This window comes from Alnus glutinosa, chromosome 3 (assembly GCF_958979055.1).
Source record: "Alnus glutinosa chromosome 3, dhAlnGlut1.1, whole genome shotgun sequence".
NCBI lineage: Eukaryota > Viridiplantae > Streptophyta > Magnoliopsida > Fagales > Betulaceae > Alnus > Alnus glutinosa.
The window spans coordinates 21076504-21093480 of record NC_084888.1 but is presented as its reverse complement, the minus strand read 5'-3'; the positions used below and the strand labels follow the sequence as shown (position 1 = coordinate 21093480).

General features: G+C 42.4%; 2 protein-coding genes across 14 annotated transcripts in view; one reads left to right on the top strand and one right to left on the bottom strand.

Annotated features, from left to right (window-relative positions):
• Positions 1 to 719: 719 nt before the first annotated feature.
• The window catches only part of LOC133864644 (uncharacterized), a 60893-nt gene continuing 44635 nt past the window's right edge, over positions 720 to 16977 (top strand). For 7 of the 13 annotated variants that reach the window (XR_009899539.1, XR_009899536.1, XR_009899538.1 and 4 more), the window contains exons 1-5: positions 720 to 1058; positions 7154 to 7253; positions 14299 to 14627; positions 14761 to 14846; positions 15048 to 15194. Coding sequence is in view for 8 of the 13 variants with exons in the window: in XM_062301043.1 (XP_062157027.1) it covers positions 14387 to 14627; positions 14761 to 14846; positions 15048 to 15194 (474 nt within the window). In the remaining 5 variants the exon portion in view is untranslated. Of the gene's footprint in view, positions 1059 to 7153; positions 7254 to 8511; positions 8640 to 14298; positions 14628 to 14760; positions 14847 to 15047; positions 15195 to 16977 lie in introns of all 13 variants that reach the window. The other 6 variants (XM_062301040.1, XM_062301037.1, XM_062301036.1 and 3 more) reach the window with 5 other exon arrangements.
• Positions 9793 to 10269, bottom strand: LOC133863254 (uncharacterized). Its single transcript, XM_062299212.1, has one exon. The coding sequence runs from the start codon at positions 10267 to 10269 to the stop codon at positions 9793 to 9795; it is 477 nt and encodes a 158-aa protein (XP_062155196.1).

Genomic DNA, 16977 nt, shown 5'->3' with positions numbered 1-16977 from the left:
AGAAGCTATCTGAAAAGTTATGGTCCGTTTGGGTATTGAATATTTCGAATATGAATAATATTATGAATCTGTTTGCGGATTTTGAGGCAATGAAAATGTGTTTGGATGTTGAATAGAATTAAATTTTTTTTTTGAATATATGTTTCGATGTTGAATTTTTGAGATTGGAAAAAAGTGTTTTATAATGGTAGAAAGTGATTGGATATGATTGGTTTGTATGAAAAGTTGTGTATAATAATTGGTGTTATGAAAATAAGTGTTAATTTTTTGAGATTGAAAAAGAAACAAACAAACAAGCTCGAATTACATTACAATGCGGGAGTGGTTGGGTGTGTGCACGCGGATATGTACGAATGCAACTGATGGACGAGATTCAACCGTTGTACATCGTGATTTACTCCAACGGTCGCCACAAGCTAAAAAAACAGATAGCATTTATTTGGAGATACACGTTAGTCTTGCATGAGGCATGCGTCTGTTGCTCTTGGTCCCACCATCTCATCACTGAACAACAGGTTTGAGAGTAGCATTTAATGCTACGAAACTCAAAATTCACGCCTCTGTAATTGTTAGTGCAAAATTCACGCCTCTGTCATTTCACCTCAAAATTCACACTATATTCATATGGACCATTCGGGTTTCATTCAGCTTGGTTCCGGGTTTGTATTCAAAAACCCAGTTTAAATATTGAATATTATTCGAACCAAACATATCATAAAATCTTCCTCTTTCTTTTCTTTCTCTTTTCCCCATTTTCTCCCCCTCATCCGCACGTCCCTCTCTTCTTCTTCCTTTTCTTTCTTTTCTCTTCTGCATCTCACGCACTATCCCCCTCTTTCTCCCCTGTTTCTCACGCACACCGGCCCCTCTCTCCATCTCCTTTCTTCTCTTTGTCTCTCACCGTCACACACATACCCCCAGCCTATGAGAGAACCCGTGACTCAGTGAGATCGTGAGTGATATTTTGAGAGAGAACCCGAGAGAGTATTGAGCTGGGATCGTGAGAGATGCAGCTCGTGGAACCCGTGGCTGTTGGGTCCGAAATGCAGAAATTCAAGGTGAGATCCTCTCTTGTATCTTTGATTTTTGCTTGTTCTTCCTTTGATTTTCGGTTGACCGATTGGGTTGGAAAATTATGGGTCTTTTCTCTTTGGGTTGTTGTAGCTACCGATTAAGGGTGAATTTTATGGGTATGTGTTTGACGATTTATGGTTGTTTTGGATTTGTAGATATAGAATTGTGCTAATGAGAATAAAAATGGATTTGGGTATTGTTGAGAAATCTAGGGTTTTGGTTTGATGTAGCCGAATGGAGCTTGTGGAATATTGAAGTTTATGTTGGGTTTCTATGGAGTTTGGACCGAATGGGATGGTGTTCTTGAAGCTGGATTTTGATGGGCATTTTGATGTTGATTTTTGGGTTGGTGACAAAGTGGAGTGATGGGTGTTTTACTTGGCTTTGTTGGTGAAATTTTCTGGAATTGTTGTTGGCCGAATGAATCTTTGAAGTTTGATTTTAGGTGAATGACCATATGATATTTGTGATTTTTTGGTTGTGTTAGTTTGTGGTTAATGTTCTATTATGGATTGTTGAATGTTTGTTTGGATTGGGTTTGGTTTGGTTTTGGAAAGGAATTTGGTTAATGATGTTGGTTGAGATTATGGATTGGATTCTTGATGAAATCTGAAATTTGTGTTGATTTGTATTATTTTTATGGGTTTTGATAGGAACTGATTGATGAGGTTGGTTTATATTTTGTTGTTAGTAATTGAATTTAATTGTTGGATTGTTGTGTGGATTTGTGTTGAATGTCTAATGCTAATTGAAAATAGTGTAAAGGTTTGATTAGTCTCTTGTGGTGGCCATGTATGGAGAGAGTGAATTTTATGGGTGTTCTTGATGGGATTCAAATCTGGACTTTGGAATGATAATCGGATGATGTTGGATCTTTGATTAGGCTCCTATAGTGTTGTTTTATTGATATAGGAGTTGGCTTAGGCCTTTGATGCTTGCGGGTTACTAGACCCTTGAATGGAGTTAATTTTGAGGATCCCTTCTATGTGGTAGCCGAATAGAGAGAGAGACATTGAAGGGTGTAGTTTAATGAAGTGTTTAATGTTTATGGTTGACTGATTAGTATTTTGGTGTTGATTTAATAACTCTTGATTTATATGGCTAAGTGATGTATGGGTTGAATTGTGTAGATTGGTTGAGGGATTGATTTTCTTTGAAAATTGATGAGTATATGTTAGGCCTTTGTAAAAATTTGGATTATGGGCATATGTGATCTTGAAAGTGAATGGTGGTTTAAGAACGATAATTTTTGGGAGATGTTAGTAGAAGTTATTGTTGATGGGGTTATTTAAATTGGAGGTTAGTTAGGGTAGCTTATGGCTAATGCTTTGAGGTGAAGTAAAGGAAGTTAGAAAAGGATTTAAGGGTTTGAAGTTAAAGTGTTTAGATCCTTGTTATGTAAATGGCAAATACGGTTGAAATAGAGAATAGGTTATTGTGATGTCTAAAGGGATATATAATGAAAAGGAAATAGTTAAAGAAAGAATAAAATGGTAAAGTGTAATAAGTGGTATGAATAGATCCACATAATAGCAAATTAAGCCTAAGTATAATGCTTGGCTTTGTATATGCCTAAAGCTTTAAAGAATGTATATTACAATATGTGATCATAAGTTAGTTTAAAAAGAGTTATTAGATTAATATGTTGTATAAGATTAAGATCTTAGATCTTATAGTTTAAATCACTTAGATGGTTAGTAGCTAATGATGGTAATAAGGTAACCAAGTAACTTGGCTGGTGGTGCTGAGGGGTTGGTTTATGGGTATGCTTCCACGGGGCTTTGTCCTGTGATCTTTCAGGATCGGCTTTGATGGAGCGTTGCTTCACCGTGGAAGCAAAATGCTTCTCTTTGTCGACGATGGCAGGAGAGCTTGAGCTCCGTTTGGAAGAGAGGAGGAAGGCGTATGGTGGGTTCATTGTTTTGGGTGTCCAGGGCTTTGTGTGGTTGATGGCCACGGTCGAGAAGGCTTTGAAGGATCCAGGTTTGGATTTCGTCAAGTACTTTCGGGAGGATACACAAGCTCTGATGGTTCGAGGGAATGGGAACAAGGCCGGTCGCTTCCTAGAGGTGGTAGCCTACGCTGAGGGTGGTCGGAAATGGGCTATTTGGCTCCCTGAAGGCCGTGGTGGGTGGGGTTGGTCTCGGGTGGTGGGTGAGTTGAGGAAGCTGCTTTCTTTTCTCGGTTTAAAGGCTTGGTCGCCAGGTGGTGGGATATCTTCTTCAGAGGGGACTATGAAGGGGGGGGAGTTGAGCAAAGCTCTGGATTTTCAGGGAGCCACAGATGGGTCTCCGACGGGTGTTAAGAAGGGAAAGGGATCAGGTCCTCCGTCATTCGCGGAGGTGGTGCGCTCGGGAGCTACCGCCTCTGTCTTGGGTTGCCGGTCTTCGGTGCTAATTTCGGGTCGGTGCGATTTGGAGAAGAAGCCGCCACCAGCGGGTTGCTCCGCCATGGAGAAGCAAGCGACTGGTCCCCTGGGTAAGGACCGTTGTGTTGATGAGCGTCTCAGCTCCAGAGTTTGCGTCTGTTGCTCGGCTTGCATGTCTGGGGTAGCCGATGTTGAGGGTGACTCTTCTCTGCAAAGGGATAGCGTGTCTGGAGGGTTCGGGCAGATTCTAGAGATCCTTGGGCGCCTTTCCAAGGCTTTGTTTTGGGCTTGTGGGTCTTCGCTTAGATTGGGCTTGAAGTCCTCTGTTCGGCTTAAAAGAAGGTTGGGTTTTGTAGCGGGCTGGATGCTTAAGAGGTGCAAGTCTGCTTTCAAAGGGTCCCAGTTTCGGGCTGGGGCTAAGGTGCCTAAGCCCTTTGAGAGGGCTGCTGAATCGGGTCCTGAGTCAGTTTCGAGGCAGGTCTCGGGTCCGGGCTCGAGTCCTTGTCTAGGATTGGTTTAGCTTTCTTTCCCCCCGGAGGCATCGTCTTCGGCGGCCATCTCCGTTGAGTAGCCTTTGGCGGCGGTTCCAAGTCCAGTCGTTCAGCGCTCTCTCATCCCGGAGGCTGTGTCTCCGGCGCCTTCTGTTGAGTGGTCGTCGGCGGCAGTTCCTATAGGAACCGTCCAGTCGCTCTCTGCTCCGGTCTCTTTTCAGGCGTCTTCTGGGTGGGCCTCTCTTTTCCTGGCGTTTTCTGTGCTTGCTTTTCCGGTGTCTTCTGTGCAAGGTTCCTCTTCTGCTTTGACGGAGGAGGTTTTTCAATCCCTTGGTTCTTTGAAGGGCTCAAACCTTGCAGAGTTTGGCGGGGCTCTTCCCTTTTCGTCGGCTGCTCCTTCGGCTTCGGCTGGGTTGTTAGTGAGTTCGGATTTTTCCAGTAGCTTGTGTGGTTCAGGGCCTTCCGTCTCTGCTGCTGCTCCATCTCTCTCAGGGGCTTCTAAGTTGGGGGTGAAGATTCGTTCTTCCCCCCCCCCCCCCCCCCTCTTGCTGCATTTTAAACCTTTTCAGCATTATATCAGGAGGGCTAGGGAGTTTAGGGTAGGTCACTCAGTGAAATGGAATGATGGGTTATTATCGGACTCTCTGGAAGCTTTGAAGTTGTCTGCTAGCCTTGTTGTCAATAAGGTGTTGATGGTTGAGCCTCCTGCGATAAAGGTTGTAAAGTCTCCAGTGAAGTAGGGCATGCTTAGGGGAAGGGGTTTCTCAACCCTCGCCCATTTGTTTCAGGCCCTTCCGCTTCACCTCGGGAGGTCATCGATGTCGGGGTGGTAGGACCTTCCTTCCCTCCGAGTGGTTGCATCATTCCTTTTTCTGTTGAGGGAAATGGATTCTCCAAATCCAAGAATTGGCTTGTCGGTTTTGATCATAACGGGGAGATTGTGGTTTGGGAAGAGGAAGATGAATTTTGGGATGGATTTCCCTTGGATTGGGCGTTGGATGAGGATTTCGCGTTGGCTGGGGACTATGGGGAGGAGGCTATGGCAATTCGAGATGCCATGGAAGAAGAATTTCAGCGGGATAAGATGATTGGGCGCTAGAAGTCCAAAAGAAAGAGAGAGCTCCTGAATCTGCATAGCTCCATCAATTATGGCGACGATTTTATTCCTGTTAGGCGTAGGAAAGGCAAGGCCCATGTGAAGTAGGCCTTGGCGGGTTGTGGGTTGTTTTTCCGTTGCTTTTTGGTTTTGCTTTGTAGTTCGGCTTCGGTCGGCTTGGGTTTTGGGGTGTCTCTTGTGGTTTCGGTCGGCTTTAGTAGGCTTGGTCTTTGGGTGCCTCTGGGGTTTGGTTGTAGTGGGTGTCTTTTTTTGGGGGCGTTTCGGGTTTTGTGGGTGTTGTTGGTGCGTTTTGCTGTTTTTGGGCTTGTTCTTGGGCTTTGGGTTTGTTTGTGCTCCTCGTATACTGCTTGTGTACTGGGGCGCCTTTCGCTTTTTTAATAAAATTGCTTATTACTTATCAAAAAAAGGTTTAAGTATTGTATGTGTATATGTATATATGTATACATATGCATATGCATATATTGGATAGCGCCCCATCATTGTTTGAGCTTTTTTACTTATGTTGAATTTTTAAATTTATTCTCTGTTCGTTCCTGTTAGGGGTTTTCTTGTATACTTCCCGTGTATAAGGGTTGCGCCCCTTTGCGCTTTTTTATATTATTGCAATTACTTATCAAAAATGTATATATATATATAATGCTAACTTGGTAAATAAACAAGAAACTATAAAAAGGGATTAACAATGATAATGTGATTTAATAATAATAAGTAGGCAAGTAAAATAGTAAACATGTCTTAAAGATAATAAGCGAAATAAAATATGAACCTAATCCTCCCTCCCTCTCTCTCCACACTCTCTCGTCCCGCTATTTTCAAAAAACCCTTAGCCTACTCTGCTTCGCTTGTGAGGGAGGGAGGATGGGATCCATCCTCCCTCCCTCCTCCTCTTCTAGGTTCTCTTAGCTTTTCTTCTTCGCTTGGGTCTTTTAGTTTTGGGGTTTTCTTTTGTTGGGGGTAGTCCTCAATGGTTGGGTTTTCTGGCGCGCTCGCGCCCCGCTCATGACCTCGCCGGCATGTTCCGGTCCTTGCCGATGTCGCCGTCTCTATGGTTGCCACCGCGCCGTTGTGGGTGGCTGTTTTTGTTCATGCGCTTCTTGGGTTGTAGATCTACGGGTTTTGGGGCCTCCTCGCCGTCCACGTGCCTCCCCAGAGGACTCTCCGTCGTGGTCCGGCTCTTCTTCGCCGTCGGCACTGCTGCGGGTGGCCGCCACGCCCCATTTCGGCGCGCGTGGCCGTGGGTGTTTCTGATTTTTGGGTGCTAGATCTGCGGCGTATGGGACCTCTCCTGCACACGCGCCTCTACGATGGATTCTCCGGCAATTTCCGCTTCTTCCGGTGGTCCTTCTGGCTGGTTTCGCGCCGCTCTGGTTGCGCGTGTCTACACGCGCCGGTGGCGCACCGGTGCGCGTGGCTCCACGCGCCACTGCTTTTTTTTTTTTTTTTTCCTCCTGTAGCTCTGACTTTTCTTTGTTTTTTTGGTTTGCCTTCTTGTATTTGGGGTATTGTTGTGTGGGTTTTGGGGGTATTGTTTGGGGGTTTTCTTGGGTTTGGGGAGTTTTCTTCTTTGGGGGTTTTTTTGTATGAGGGGGTTACTTTGTATCTTGGGTTTTATTGTATCATGGGGGGTTCTTTTGTATCTTGGGTGTTTGATGGGGGGTTTCTTTTGAATCTTGGGTTTTATTGTATTATGGGGGATTACTTTGTATTTTGGGTATTAGATGGGGGGTTCTTTTGGGTTTTATTTTATTATGGGGGTTACTTTGTATCTTGGGTGTTTGTTGGGGGGTTTCTATTGTATCTTGGGTTTCATGTGGGTTTTGGGTGTTGTGGGTATGTAGTTTCTTATGGGTTTTTCATGTGGGCTAGCTAAGTTGCTCCTGTGTATACTTCCTGTGTACTTTGGGGCGTCTTACGCTTTTTTAATGAAATTTTTTGACTTATTCAAAAAAAAAAATATGAACCTAGACCTAAATGATAACCTAATAATAGTTTAGGATATTTAACTAGACTTAGACACGAGTAACGCAACGGGTGAGCACGCGGATAGTTTAAGTGTCATAGAATGAGTTCCATAGCATAGTCTAACGTTATAAGTATTTGCAGGATAGTGTCTGGATTGGAAACTTCAATGGGTTCTCCAATGTAGTGTCCAAGTGACTAGAATCCAAGTGGATGTTCAAGTCAAGAGTCCAATGCAGCCAAGGTGATATTCTACTCATTGAGAAACTATTATTTTTATGTATTATAGAATTGCAAAATATATATTGTTTTACAAATCCGAACCAACCGTATGTTGAATATATCTGTTTTGGCTGATTTGAGTACTTTAGAGTATGTTCAAATATATCAAGGATAGTTTTAGAATTTAGTATTGTGTGTTGCATGATTTGGATGAAGTATTGAATTGTTTAGCAAATTATGATTTAACAGCATGATACAGTAATGCAATACTTACTGTTCAAACACAGAGCATAGAGCATGTAGCATGTAGCATGTAGCATGTAGCATAAAGCATAAAGCATGCAGTAACACAGCAGTAACTAAGCAGCAGCCTAGTAACAGCCCAGTTCAGCAGTTTAACAGTAGCACATCAGCATGCATAGCATAGATAGCATGATTTATATTGTGTGTGGTTTTCATAATTACTATGTATAGTTTGCTAGACGTATTAGTATGCCTAAGAGTTTTAATGGCAAAGAGCTTGTGTATATTGCTATTGTCTAGTTGCATAATTTAAGAACATTGAGCTTGGACGAACAAGGGTATTTTCATTGTTCAGTATGAGTAATACAGTGTCCTGGGAGTAGATAAATGGATTGTCATAGACATAAAGTTGTAATGCCCTAGGAGTCGGTGTTACCCATATTTGAGGAATGACAGTATGCTCGTACTAAAGAGCGAGATGGCATGTTTTAAGCTTGGTGTACTTGGATGTGACGATATTGGTTGGGATATCAGTGTGTTTTGGGAGTAGGTAGATGGATTGTCGTGGTACATCAATAAGAAGTGCTTGTATATCAGATTTTTACTCTAGTAACCACATGGACAACTATGTGCCATAGACATGAAGTTGTAATGTCTTGAGGCACGATGATATCACAGTTAATGATGTTAGATCTTTGTGCATTTGAGCTACCAACAGAAAAGTATTATTGTAGATGGGTCGATATGTAGAAACTTTCAAGGTGGGATGATTGAAACTTCTATATATATTCACAGTTACATAGTATGCTTTAAATTTTTTTTATTAGTCGGTGTTTGCTATATCAGCTATGGGGGTTTTCAAACAAAAGTTTATAAATTGGAAGCTATTACAGTGTACGCGAGATTAAAAAGGAAAAGTTGGTTCTTTGCAAAAACTCAGTTAGTTTAATATCATTGGGGTCTTGGTGTGTTTTATACTGAGACGGTGGGCTCATAATTCCACTTGTGCGGATGTGGCAACCACCGCAACCGTGCAGATTCTGTTGTTGGTTGCAGGTACTCTAGTCGTATAAGATGGTCTCGTAAATGTGCACTTGGGATATTATGACTGAAGTTCGCCGCAACGGTCGTAATTGAGAGATCATGGGCGTCCTCTGTTTTATAGGTTTTGTTTATGGCTTGTGATGCCTGTGTTACTTGTTATTGTATAAAGCCAGTTCTGTTATGTATTTATATTGAGGAAAGACTTAAACAGATAGATGTTAAATAGCTCTTATTGTAAATAATTTGTGCTAGATGTTTAGGATGTGAATTCCGCTATTAAATTTATGTTTTCCGCTGCATAGTTAGATAGATGTTATACTCTAATTTACCAGGTACATATTATGGGGTATGTATCATATGTTGGCTTTGCGACATATCGTCGTGCCAATGTGAAGATCCATTTGTATTTTAAGAGATTAATGTTTATGAAATGTTTTGTATATATATAAAAAAAATGGGTCGTCACAGTTGAAATCCCCGCCTTCTAAGATTGTCTATCGTGAGGATTCTACCCAAAGCTGGAGCCCATAAGAAGAAAGCAATGTGCGGAGGGGCCTTCACCTTCCAAATGCTTTTCCAGGGGAATGCTCTTCACTGCTAGGAGAAGTTAACATGGTATAGTAGCTCTTCATTGCAAAACCATGTCGGCTTGAAGGAGTCCACACCATGCTATCCATAGCTCCCAGATGTGGGTTCATAGAGTATAAAAGAGTGAGCAAAGAATCCAGATATTCACTTTCCCAATCATGAACATCTTGAATGAAATTAAGATTCTAAAGGGTGTGGGGATTGGAGTGATCCATGTACCTCCAAATATCACAACACCAAATATCAGGAAAAGAACACTTTAGAGCACTATCACAACACCAAATATCATGCCAGAAATGAATGCAAAGGCCATCCCCAACCATATAGGAAACATAACTGGAAAAAGCTCTCCAATTTTTCCTAATATACCTCTAGAGACTCACCCCATAAGAACCCCGCGCTTCCTCAAAGCACCACCCCACTCTTTGGGTCCCGTACTTCAAAGCAATCACATACCTACATAAATAATCTTTTTCATTCCCGAACCTCCAAAGCTATTTACCAAGCAAAGCTTTGTTAAATAGAATAAGGTTTTTGAAACCAAATCTCCCTCTCGCAATTGGGGAGCAAACAGTCTTCCAGTTTACCAAATGTAACTTATGGTCCCCGCTTGGGCTGTCCCACATAAAATATCTCTGAAAATGCTCAAGTCTTCTAGCTATGGCAACTGGTAGGGGGAAGAGAGATTAAAAATAAGTGGGAATACTTGAATGCGTACTCTTGATGAGAGTAAGGCATCCACCCTTGGACAAGTAAATCTTCTTCCAACTCGCCAGCCTTTTTTCCATTTTCTCAACCACCCAATCCCAAACGGCTTTAGATTTTAAGGGAGCACCAAGAGGAAGACCCAAGTAATGCAACGGAAGGGAAGAGATATTACAACCGAAAATATTCGCCAGCTCCTCAATGTATGGGACCTCCCCCATTGCGACTAATTCGGATTTTTGAAGATTAACCTTTAAACCCGAAATGGCCTCGAAGCACAGAAGAATGTGGTCCAAATTGTAGATTTGATCCACGTTAGCATCACACATAATGAGAGTATCATCTACAAACAATAGGTGTGAAATTTTCAAGAGGGAATTGTTGAGATTGTCAACTCGGAAGCCAGAAAGAAAGCTCCCCTCCATTGCTCTAGAAAGCATCCTATTGAAGGCATCCATGACTAAAACAAAGAGAAGAGGAGATAGATGGTCCCCTTGGCGAAGACCCTGAGAGATACTGAAGAAGCCATGCAGGCTGCCGTTGATCAGGATCGAGAAGCGAGCCTTGGAAATACATGCCCAAATCCACTTCCTCCATTTAGGGCCGAATCCGTACGCCTCAAAATATAGTAAAGGAAGTCCCTATTAACATGATCGAAAGCTTTTTCTAGGTCAAGTTTGCATAAAACCCCAGGAATTCCTGATCTCAATCTGCTTTCCAGACACTCATTGGCTATAAGAATTGAGTCTAGAATCTGACGCCCCCCAATGAAAGTGTTTTGGCCCTTAGAAATAAGGGTTCCCACTATAGGTTGCAATCTGCTCGCAAGAACTCTTGCCAGGATCTTGTAAACGCTCCTTATTAGGCTGATAGGTCTGAAGTCCCTTGTCTCCAATTGACCAAGCTTCTTCGGAATAAGAGTAATGAAAGTGGCGTAAAGACTCTTCACAAACGTCTCATGCTCATGAAAATTATGAAAGAAATTCATGAGATCAGCCTTCCCAATAGACCAACAGGAACGAAAAAAAAAAAGAGCAATGGTGAAGCCATTCGGACCCGGCGCGTTGTCTACCTCTATACTCAGCTAGGCTTGAAAAACCTCCTCCTTTTGAAATAGTCTTTCTAGCCAAACCGCTTCGGATGAATCTAAACAAGGGAATGCTAAACCATCTAAAGAGGGACACCAAGGGCTTGATTCAGTGAGGAGGTTCGAGTAATATTGGGTGATAGATTCTTTAATCAACTCTATCTCGGAAGTGACATTGCCATTGATGCATAGGCTAGAGATAAAGTTGTCTTTTGTGAGAGTTAGTAAGACGATGAAAGAACCCCGAGTAGCCCTAGATTTCTGCCTCCAATAGATTTCTTGCATAAGGGCCACTTCTGCCAAATCATTTTTAGCCTTTTCCTTCCTATCTCTCTCATCTCCTGCCAACTCTCTCTCCTCTTCTGAACCATTAAGAGCTTGAATCTCTTCCAACAAGGCCTTTTTCCGAATTTTGATATTCCCCAAGACCTCTTTGTTCCAACGAATCTAATCAACCTTCAACTGCTTTAATTTGCTAGCAAGGACAAAACAGGGGGTGCCAAAAAAACGATAAGAGTCCCACCACTGTTTAACAAGCTCTGCAAACCCTTCAACTTTTAGCCACATGGTTTCAAACTTAAAAAAGCTCGAACCCCTGGTCACACCTCCACAATCAAGCAAGATAGGGAAGTGATCTGACAATGGGCGCGGCAAACAACTCTAAAGCAGATTTGGAAAATGTTCTTCCCAAAAGGAGAAACTAAAAATCTGTCAATCCTTGACATGGAGGGAGGGACTTGATTGTTGGACCAAGTAAAAGAGCTTCCAGTCAATGGGAGATCCAACAAACCAAGCTCAAAAAATAAAGTCTAAAAATTCCCCCATAGCAGGCGTTGAACGGGGAACACCAGCACACTCATTCATGAAACGGGTAACATTAAAGTCACCTCCAATGCACCATGGAATATCCCACCAATGTAAGGTCCCAAATAATTCTTCCCAAAGTAGAAGTCTTTCAGAATTATCATTAGAATTGATCCAAAACTGACTTGAACTTGCAAGATAACGAGAACGTGCCTACTGCCTCATCTATGCATTCCACAACACGTTTGTCCCACATCAAGAGAATCACCAGAGGTTCCAGAAGCTGGAAGAACCACCCAACCAGTGAAATGGCCACGCCATATGCTCCGAATAGTACCCATAGGAATAGATTCCATCTTTGTTTCTTGTAAACAAACCACATCTGGGTTCCAACTTTTAAGAAGATTGCTAATGCTAGATCTTTTCCCTGCATCATGAATACCTCTCAACATTCCAACTAACAATTTTTAAATTCATAACGGGGAGGAGGCCTTACCACGGACACGAGAGCGGGGTTTGGAACGTTTACCACTAGAATCATAATTCACTGAGCTAGCTAGATTGTTGAGTGGTTTTGGAATCATAATTCACAGCAAGGGTTGTTGGGTTCTATTACCTCTCCTATCTTTTGAGGCATGGTGGTTTTGGCTCTAAATGGAGTTGGATTTCTGCTTGTAATTTGGATCACATTTTCCTGTGTTGTGAGGCCATTGCGGGATTGAAGGGTTAACCTCCAAAAATCTAAGTTAGTCGTTGTTGGGTAGGTTCCGACATCTCTTCTCTTCCTTTGCATTTCTTGGGCCTTCCTTTAGGTGTTCTCTTCAAATCAAAAGCCATTTGGGATGGGTGGTTGAGAAAATGGAAAAAAAGGTTGGCTAGCTGGAAAAAGATCTACTTGTTTGTTTTACTCTCATCTTTCTAGTATTCCTACATATTTCTTATCCCTCTTCCCTTTACCAGCTAGCATAGTTAGGAGAATGGAGAGCCTTCAGAGAAATTTTCTTTGGGACGGTCTAGGCGAGGATCCCAAATTGCAGTTGGTGAATTGAAAGACTGTTTGCTCCCCAATTCCTAGAGGGGGGTTGGGCATAAAAAATCTAATGTTGTTCAACAAAGCACTTCATGATAAGTGGTTCTAGAGATTCGGGAATGAACAAGATTCTTTATGGAGACAGGTGATTGTGTTGAAGTATGGGATCCAGAGAGGGGGTTGGTGTTCAGAGGAAGCTCGAGGTCCTTACGGGGTGAGTCTTTGGAGGAATATTAGGAACGATTTGGTAGCTTTTTCCAACTTCGTTTCCTAAAAGGTTGGTGACGGTTCCCGCATTCGCTTTTGGCATGACACTTGGTGCGGAGAAGGGGCTCTAAAGAGCTATTTTCTAGAATTCTATTCTTTAGCTCGTAACAAGGAGGCTTTAGTGTCAGATTACTTGGATCTCTCCAGTCCCCACATCCATTGGAATCCTAGTTTCTTTAGAGCCACTCATGATTGGGAACTTGAATCTATTGACTATTTTCTTAATCTATTATATTTTTTGAAACCCCATCCAGAAGAAGTGGATAGTATGGTGTGGACTCCTTTTAGTTGCCATGGCTTTGCGGTAAAGAACTACTATAATATGTTACTATTAGATGAGCATAGATCTTTCCCTTGTAAAAGCATTTGGAAGGTGAAAGCCCCTCCCCGCATTTCTTTCTTCTCATGGGCAGCTGCTCTGGGTAGAATCCTCACTGTAGATAACCTTAGAAGGCGGGGGTTCTACATAGTTAACTGGTGTTGCCTCTGTAAAAAGGATAAGGAAACTTTTAATCATCTTATCATCCATTGTGAGTATACCGTTGACATCTGGCACTTCGTTCTCAACATTTTTGGCATCATGCCTAGTAACATTCTAGAGCTTCTCCAATGCTGGAAATTTCAAGGGTCGGGACATCCCAAAGACTCAATCTAAAAAGTTATTCCTGCTCTCTTGATGTGGATCATTTGAAGAGAAAGGAATCAGCATCTCTTTGAGGATAGCGAGACCAATGTGCTTTTCCTTAAATCCTCATTTCTAATCTCTCTTTTGGATTGGGTTATTGTATATGTTCTTAATTTTGCCTTTGCTCTCTTGTATACTCTTTGTGTACGAGGGTTTTGCCCTTTTTTCTATAAAATTATTGTTATTCATAAAAAAGAAAAAATTAGGTATTGTCTAGTTTGTTCAATTGATCAGTTCATTTTCTTTAGTTTTGTGGACCCTCCGTTTTAATTGAAGCAGTGCATTACCATCTTTGTCGATACTTTTTCATGTTTTGCTACTGACTTTTGTCTTTGTTTTAATTTGATTTTTTGAAACTCTTATATTTGTTAATATTCTATATCTTCCTCAGTATGTGCTTGAGTGTTGAACTTTCATTTTTTTTTAGAGATGCATATAAGAATATGGATACGAAAGCTTGGAGCATTTTGGGGTATTTGTGTCTCAAATGTAATTTTGGCACATGACATGTTGGTGTGTGGTCGGTTTTACTGATAATTTAATTTCTAATTACACTTTGACATTTGATGCAGGTCCTCTATCCTGATTAATGTTATTTTTCCTTTATTTTGTAGGTTCCTTATTTTCTGTTGAAATGGTCACGAGTAACTGTTGCTCTGGCAATGAATGTCATAGTGTTGTCCTGATTCAACATTCTTCGCCATGCAATTAGTCTCAAATGATAGTCATAGGGAAGATATTTCAGAAAGTGAACCCATCCTACGTCGACCTGGAAATTTGCAAAGATCTGAAGAATCTTCATCTTCATTGTCATGTGAGATTACAACTGTGGGAGGGGATTTAGCTGTCATTAATGACGATTTACAAAATCTTCATCCCGAGGAAAGTCGCCATCTGGTGAATACAGAACAAAAACAATGTCGTATATGCCTTGATAGTGGAGGTTTTTACTACATATCATGCTTGTTATCTTTTATTGTCACTTCGGGGGGGGGGGGGGGGGGGGGGGGGGTGTGTGGGGATTTGAGGGAGCTAGGTGATATTCTTATCTTAGGCACATTTTTATACATTTTCAGGAGAAGACTTAATTGCACCATGCCATTGCAAAGGCACCCAGAAGTATGTCCATAGATCTTGTCTTGATAATTGGAGGTCTACTAAGGTGATATTTTTTTGGCATCCTAGAATGCTGCTTTTGGACTCATGAGATTGCGGATAATTAAGTCAATCTTTCTGATGTTGTTTTATCTTACTTGCATTTGCAGTAGTAATAGCCATGATATTGCACTAATTTGAAAATAATAAATTTTTGTGTCTAGCACCTAGGGACAGAATTGATTATTCACTCCCTTCTTTGTCGCAGGAGGGCTTTGCTTTTGCTCACTGTACAGAGTGCAGGGCCATGTTCATATTACGTGCAAATGTCCCACCCGATCGCTGGTGGTTGAGATTGAAATTCCAGTTTCTTGTTGCTAGGGATCATGCATTCATTTTTATAATCGTACAGCTGGTATGATAATTGATTATTTCATAAACGTTAGTCAATTATGTGCTTTTGTGTACATATTAATGACTTTTATTGGATTAGCATAACTATCACTGTAGCACATAGTATCATGAAGTTATTAGACATACGACTATTGCTTGTATTTGTATTTGTTTTTCCTCCAATTTGCTCTTGCAAACATTTGCAGGCAAGTCCATTTGTATTTTTTTGGTGGTTTATAGACATATGGCAAATAGATATTCTGGTATGAATTAAAGCAGATCTTTTTTTTTGATAAGTAAGAAGACTTTATTAATGAAAGCGTAAGGCGCCCCTAAGTACACAGGCAGTATACATAGGAAAGACCAAAGCGAACCCACAAAAGCCCAAAAAAACCAATAAGAACAACACAACCCATCACCCACCAAAGAACAAACACAACCCACCACCCACCAAGAAACCCAACTAAGAACAATACAACCCACCACCCACCACAGCGCACAAGCCTACAACAAGTGTGCCTTTCCTTTTCTCCTCCTAGAGTGAACTTCCGCATCACCATAATTAATGGAGCTATGTAGGTTTAGAAGCTCCCTTTTTCCTTTAGACTTTTGACGCGCAATCATTTTCTCCCGCTGAAACTCTTCTTCCATGGCATCCCTAATTGCCAAGGCCTCCTCTCCAAAAGCCCCTTCCAAAGCCCAGTCCAAGGGCGAACCATCCCAAAAATCATCTTCCTCCTCCTCCCAAACTACCATCTCCCCATTATGATCAAAGGCGATAGGCCAACTCTGAGATTGGGAGAAACCATTTCCCTCAACGGCACAAGGAAAGATGCAGCCTCCCGGAGGAGAGGAAGGACCAACCTCCCCAACGTCCATGACCTCCCGCGTCAAAACGGGAGGGACAGAAACAACCGGGGGAAGATTGAGGAAACCCTTCCTAAAAAGCCCCTGTATAGCAGGAGGCTGATTCTTCTTTTTCTTCGCATGACACTCTCCACCCTTTACCTTAAAAGGAATAGGTTCTGCGGACAGCTTTGAGGCTACCAAAGAGTCAGATAGCAACCCATCATTCCATACCACAGTCTGCCCTGCCCTGATCTCCCTAGCTCTCCTGTAGTAATGCTTAAAAGGCTGCAACAAGGGGGAGGAGGAAGAACGAAGCTTCTTCCCCAGCTCAGAGGCTCCTGAGAGAGAAGGAAAAACAGAGAGCTCTTCACCACTCAAAGACCCAGACAGCGCCGGAGGACCAGCTAAAGTCGCCGGCGACGGCAAATCCGCAGTCGGCAGAGGAGGGAAGACGAACGGAGTAGCCGACTCAACCATAGACGACCCACCCCCAGAACAGTCTCCGCTCAACAGGTCCCCACTGGGAACCACCATCTCCGACAAAGCGAGATCGCACAGCCCAGAAGAAGCCACCGAAGTCGTCTCCGGCAACCACGACCGTGAAGAACTAGGTTTTGGCATGAAGCAACCCAAGCGCAAACCTTTTCGACTCAGTCCAATCCTTGCAAGCCGGTCCAGTAGCTTCTTAACAGCCCGGCCCAAAGCCAAGTTGAAACCTATGACCCGCTTACTCCACGTGCGCAACTTTGAAATTTCAAATTTCAAACTTGCACGTGGAAGAACAGAACTACCCAGCGGACGGCGAAGCTGGTCCTTACCCAACGGATCGAAAGGCTCCAAGGTAGAACAGTCCAACGCTGACCTCACATCTGCATCTAACACCCTCACCGTCGGAAGAAAGTCAAGCTTACAGTGATCCACTGGCACGACCTTACTCCCGGAACAATGACCCCCCA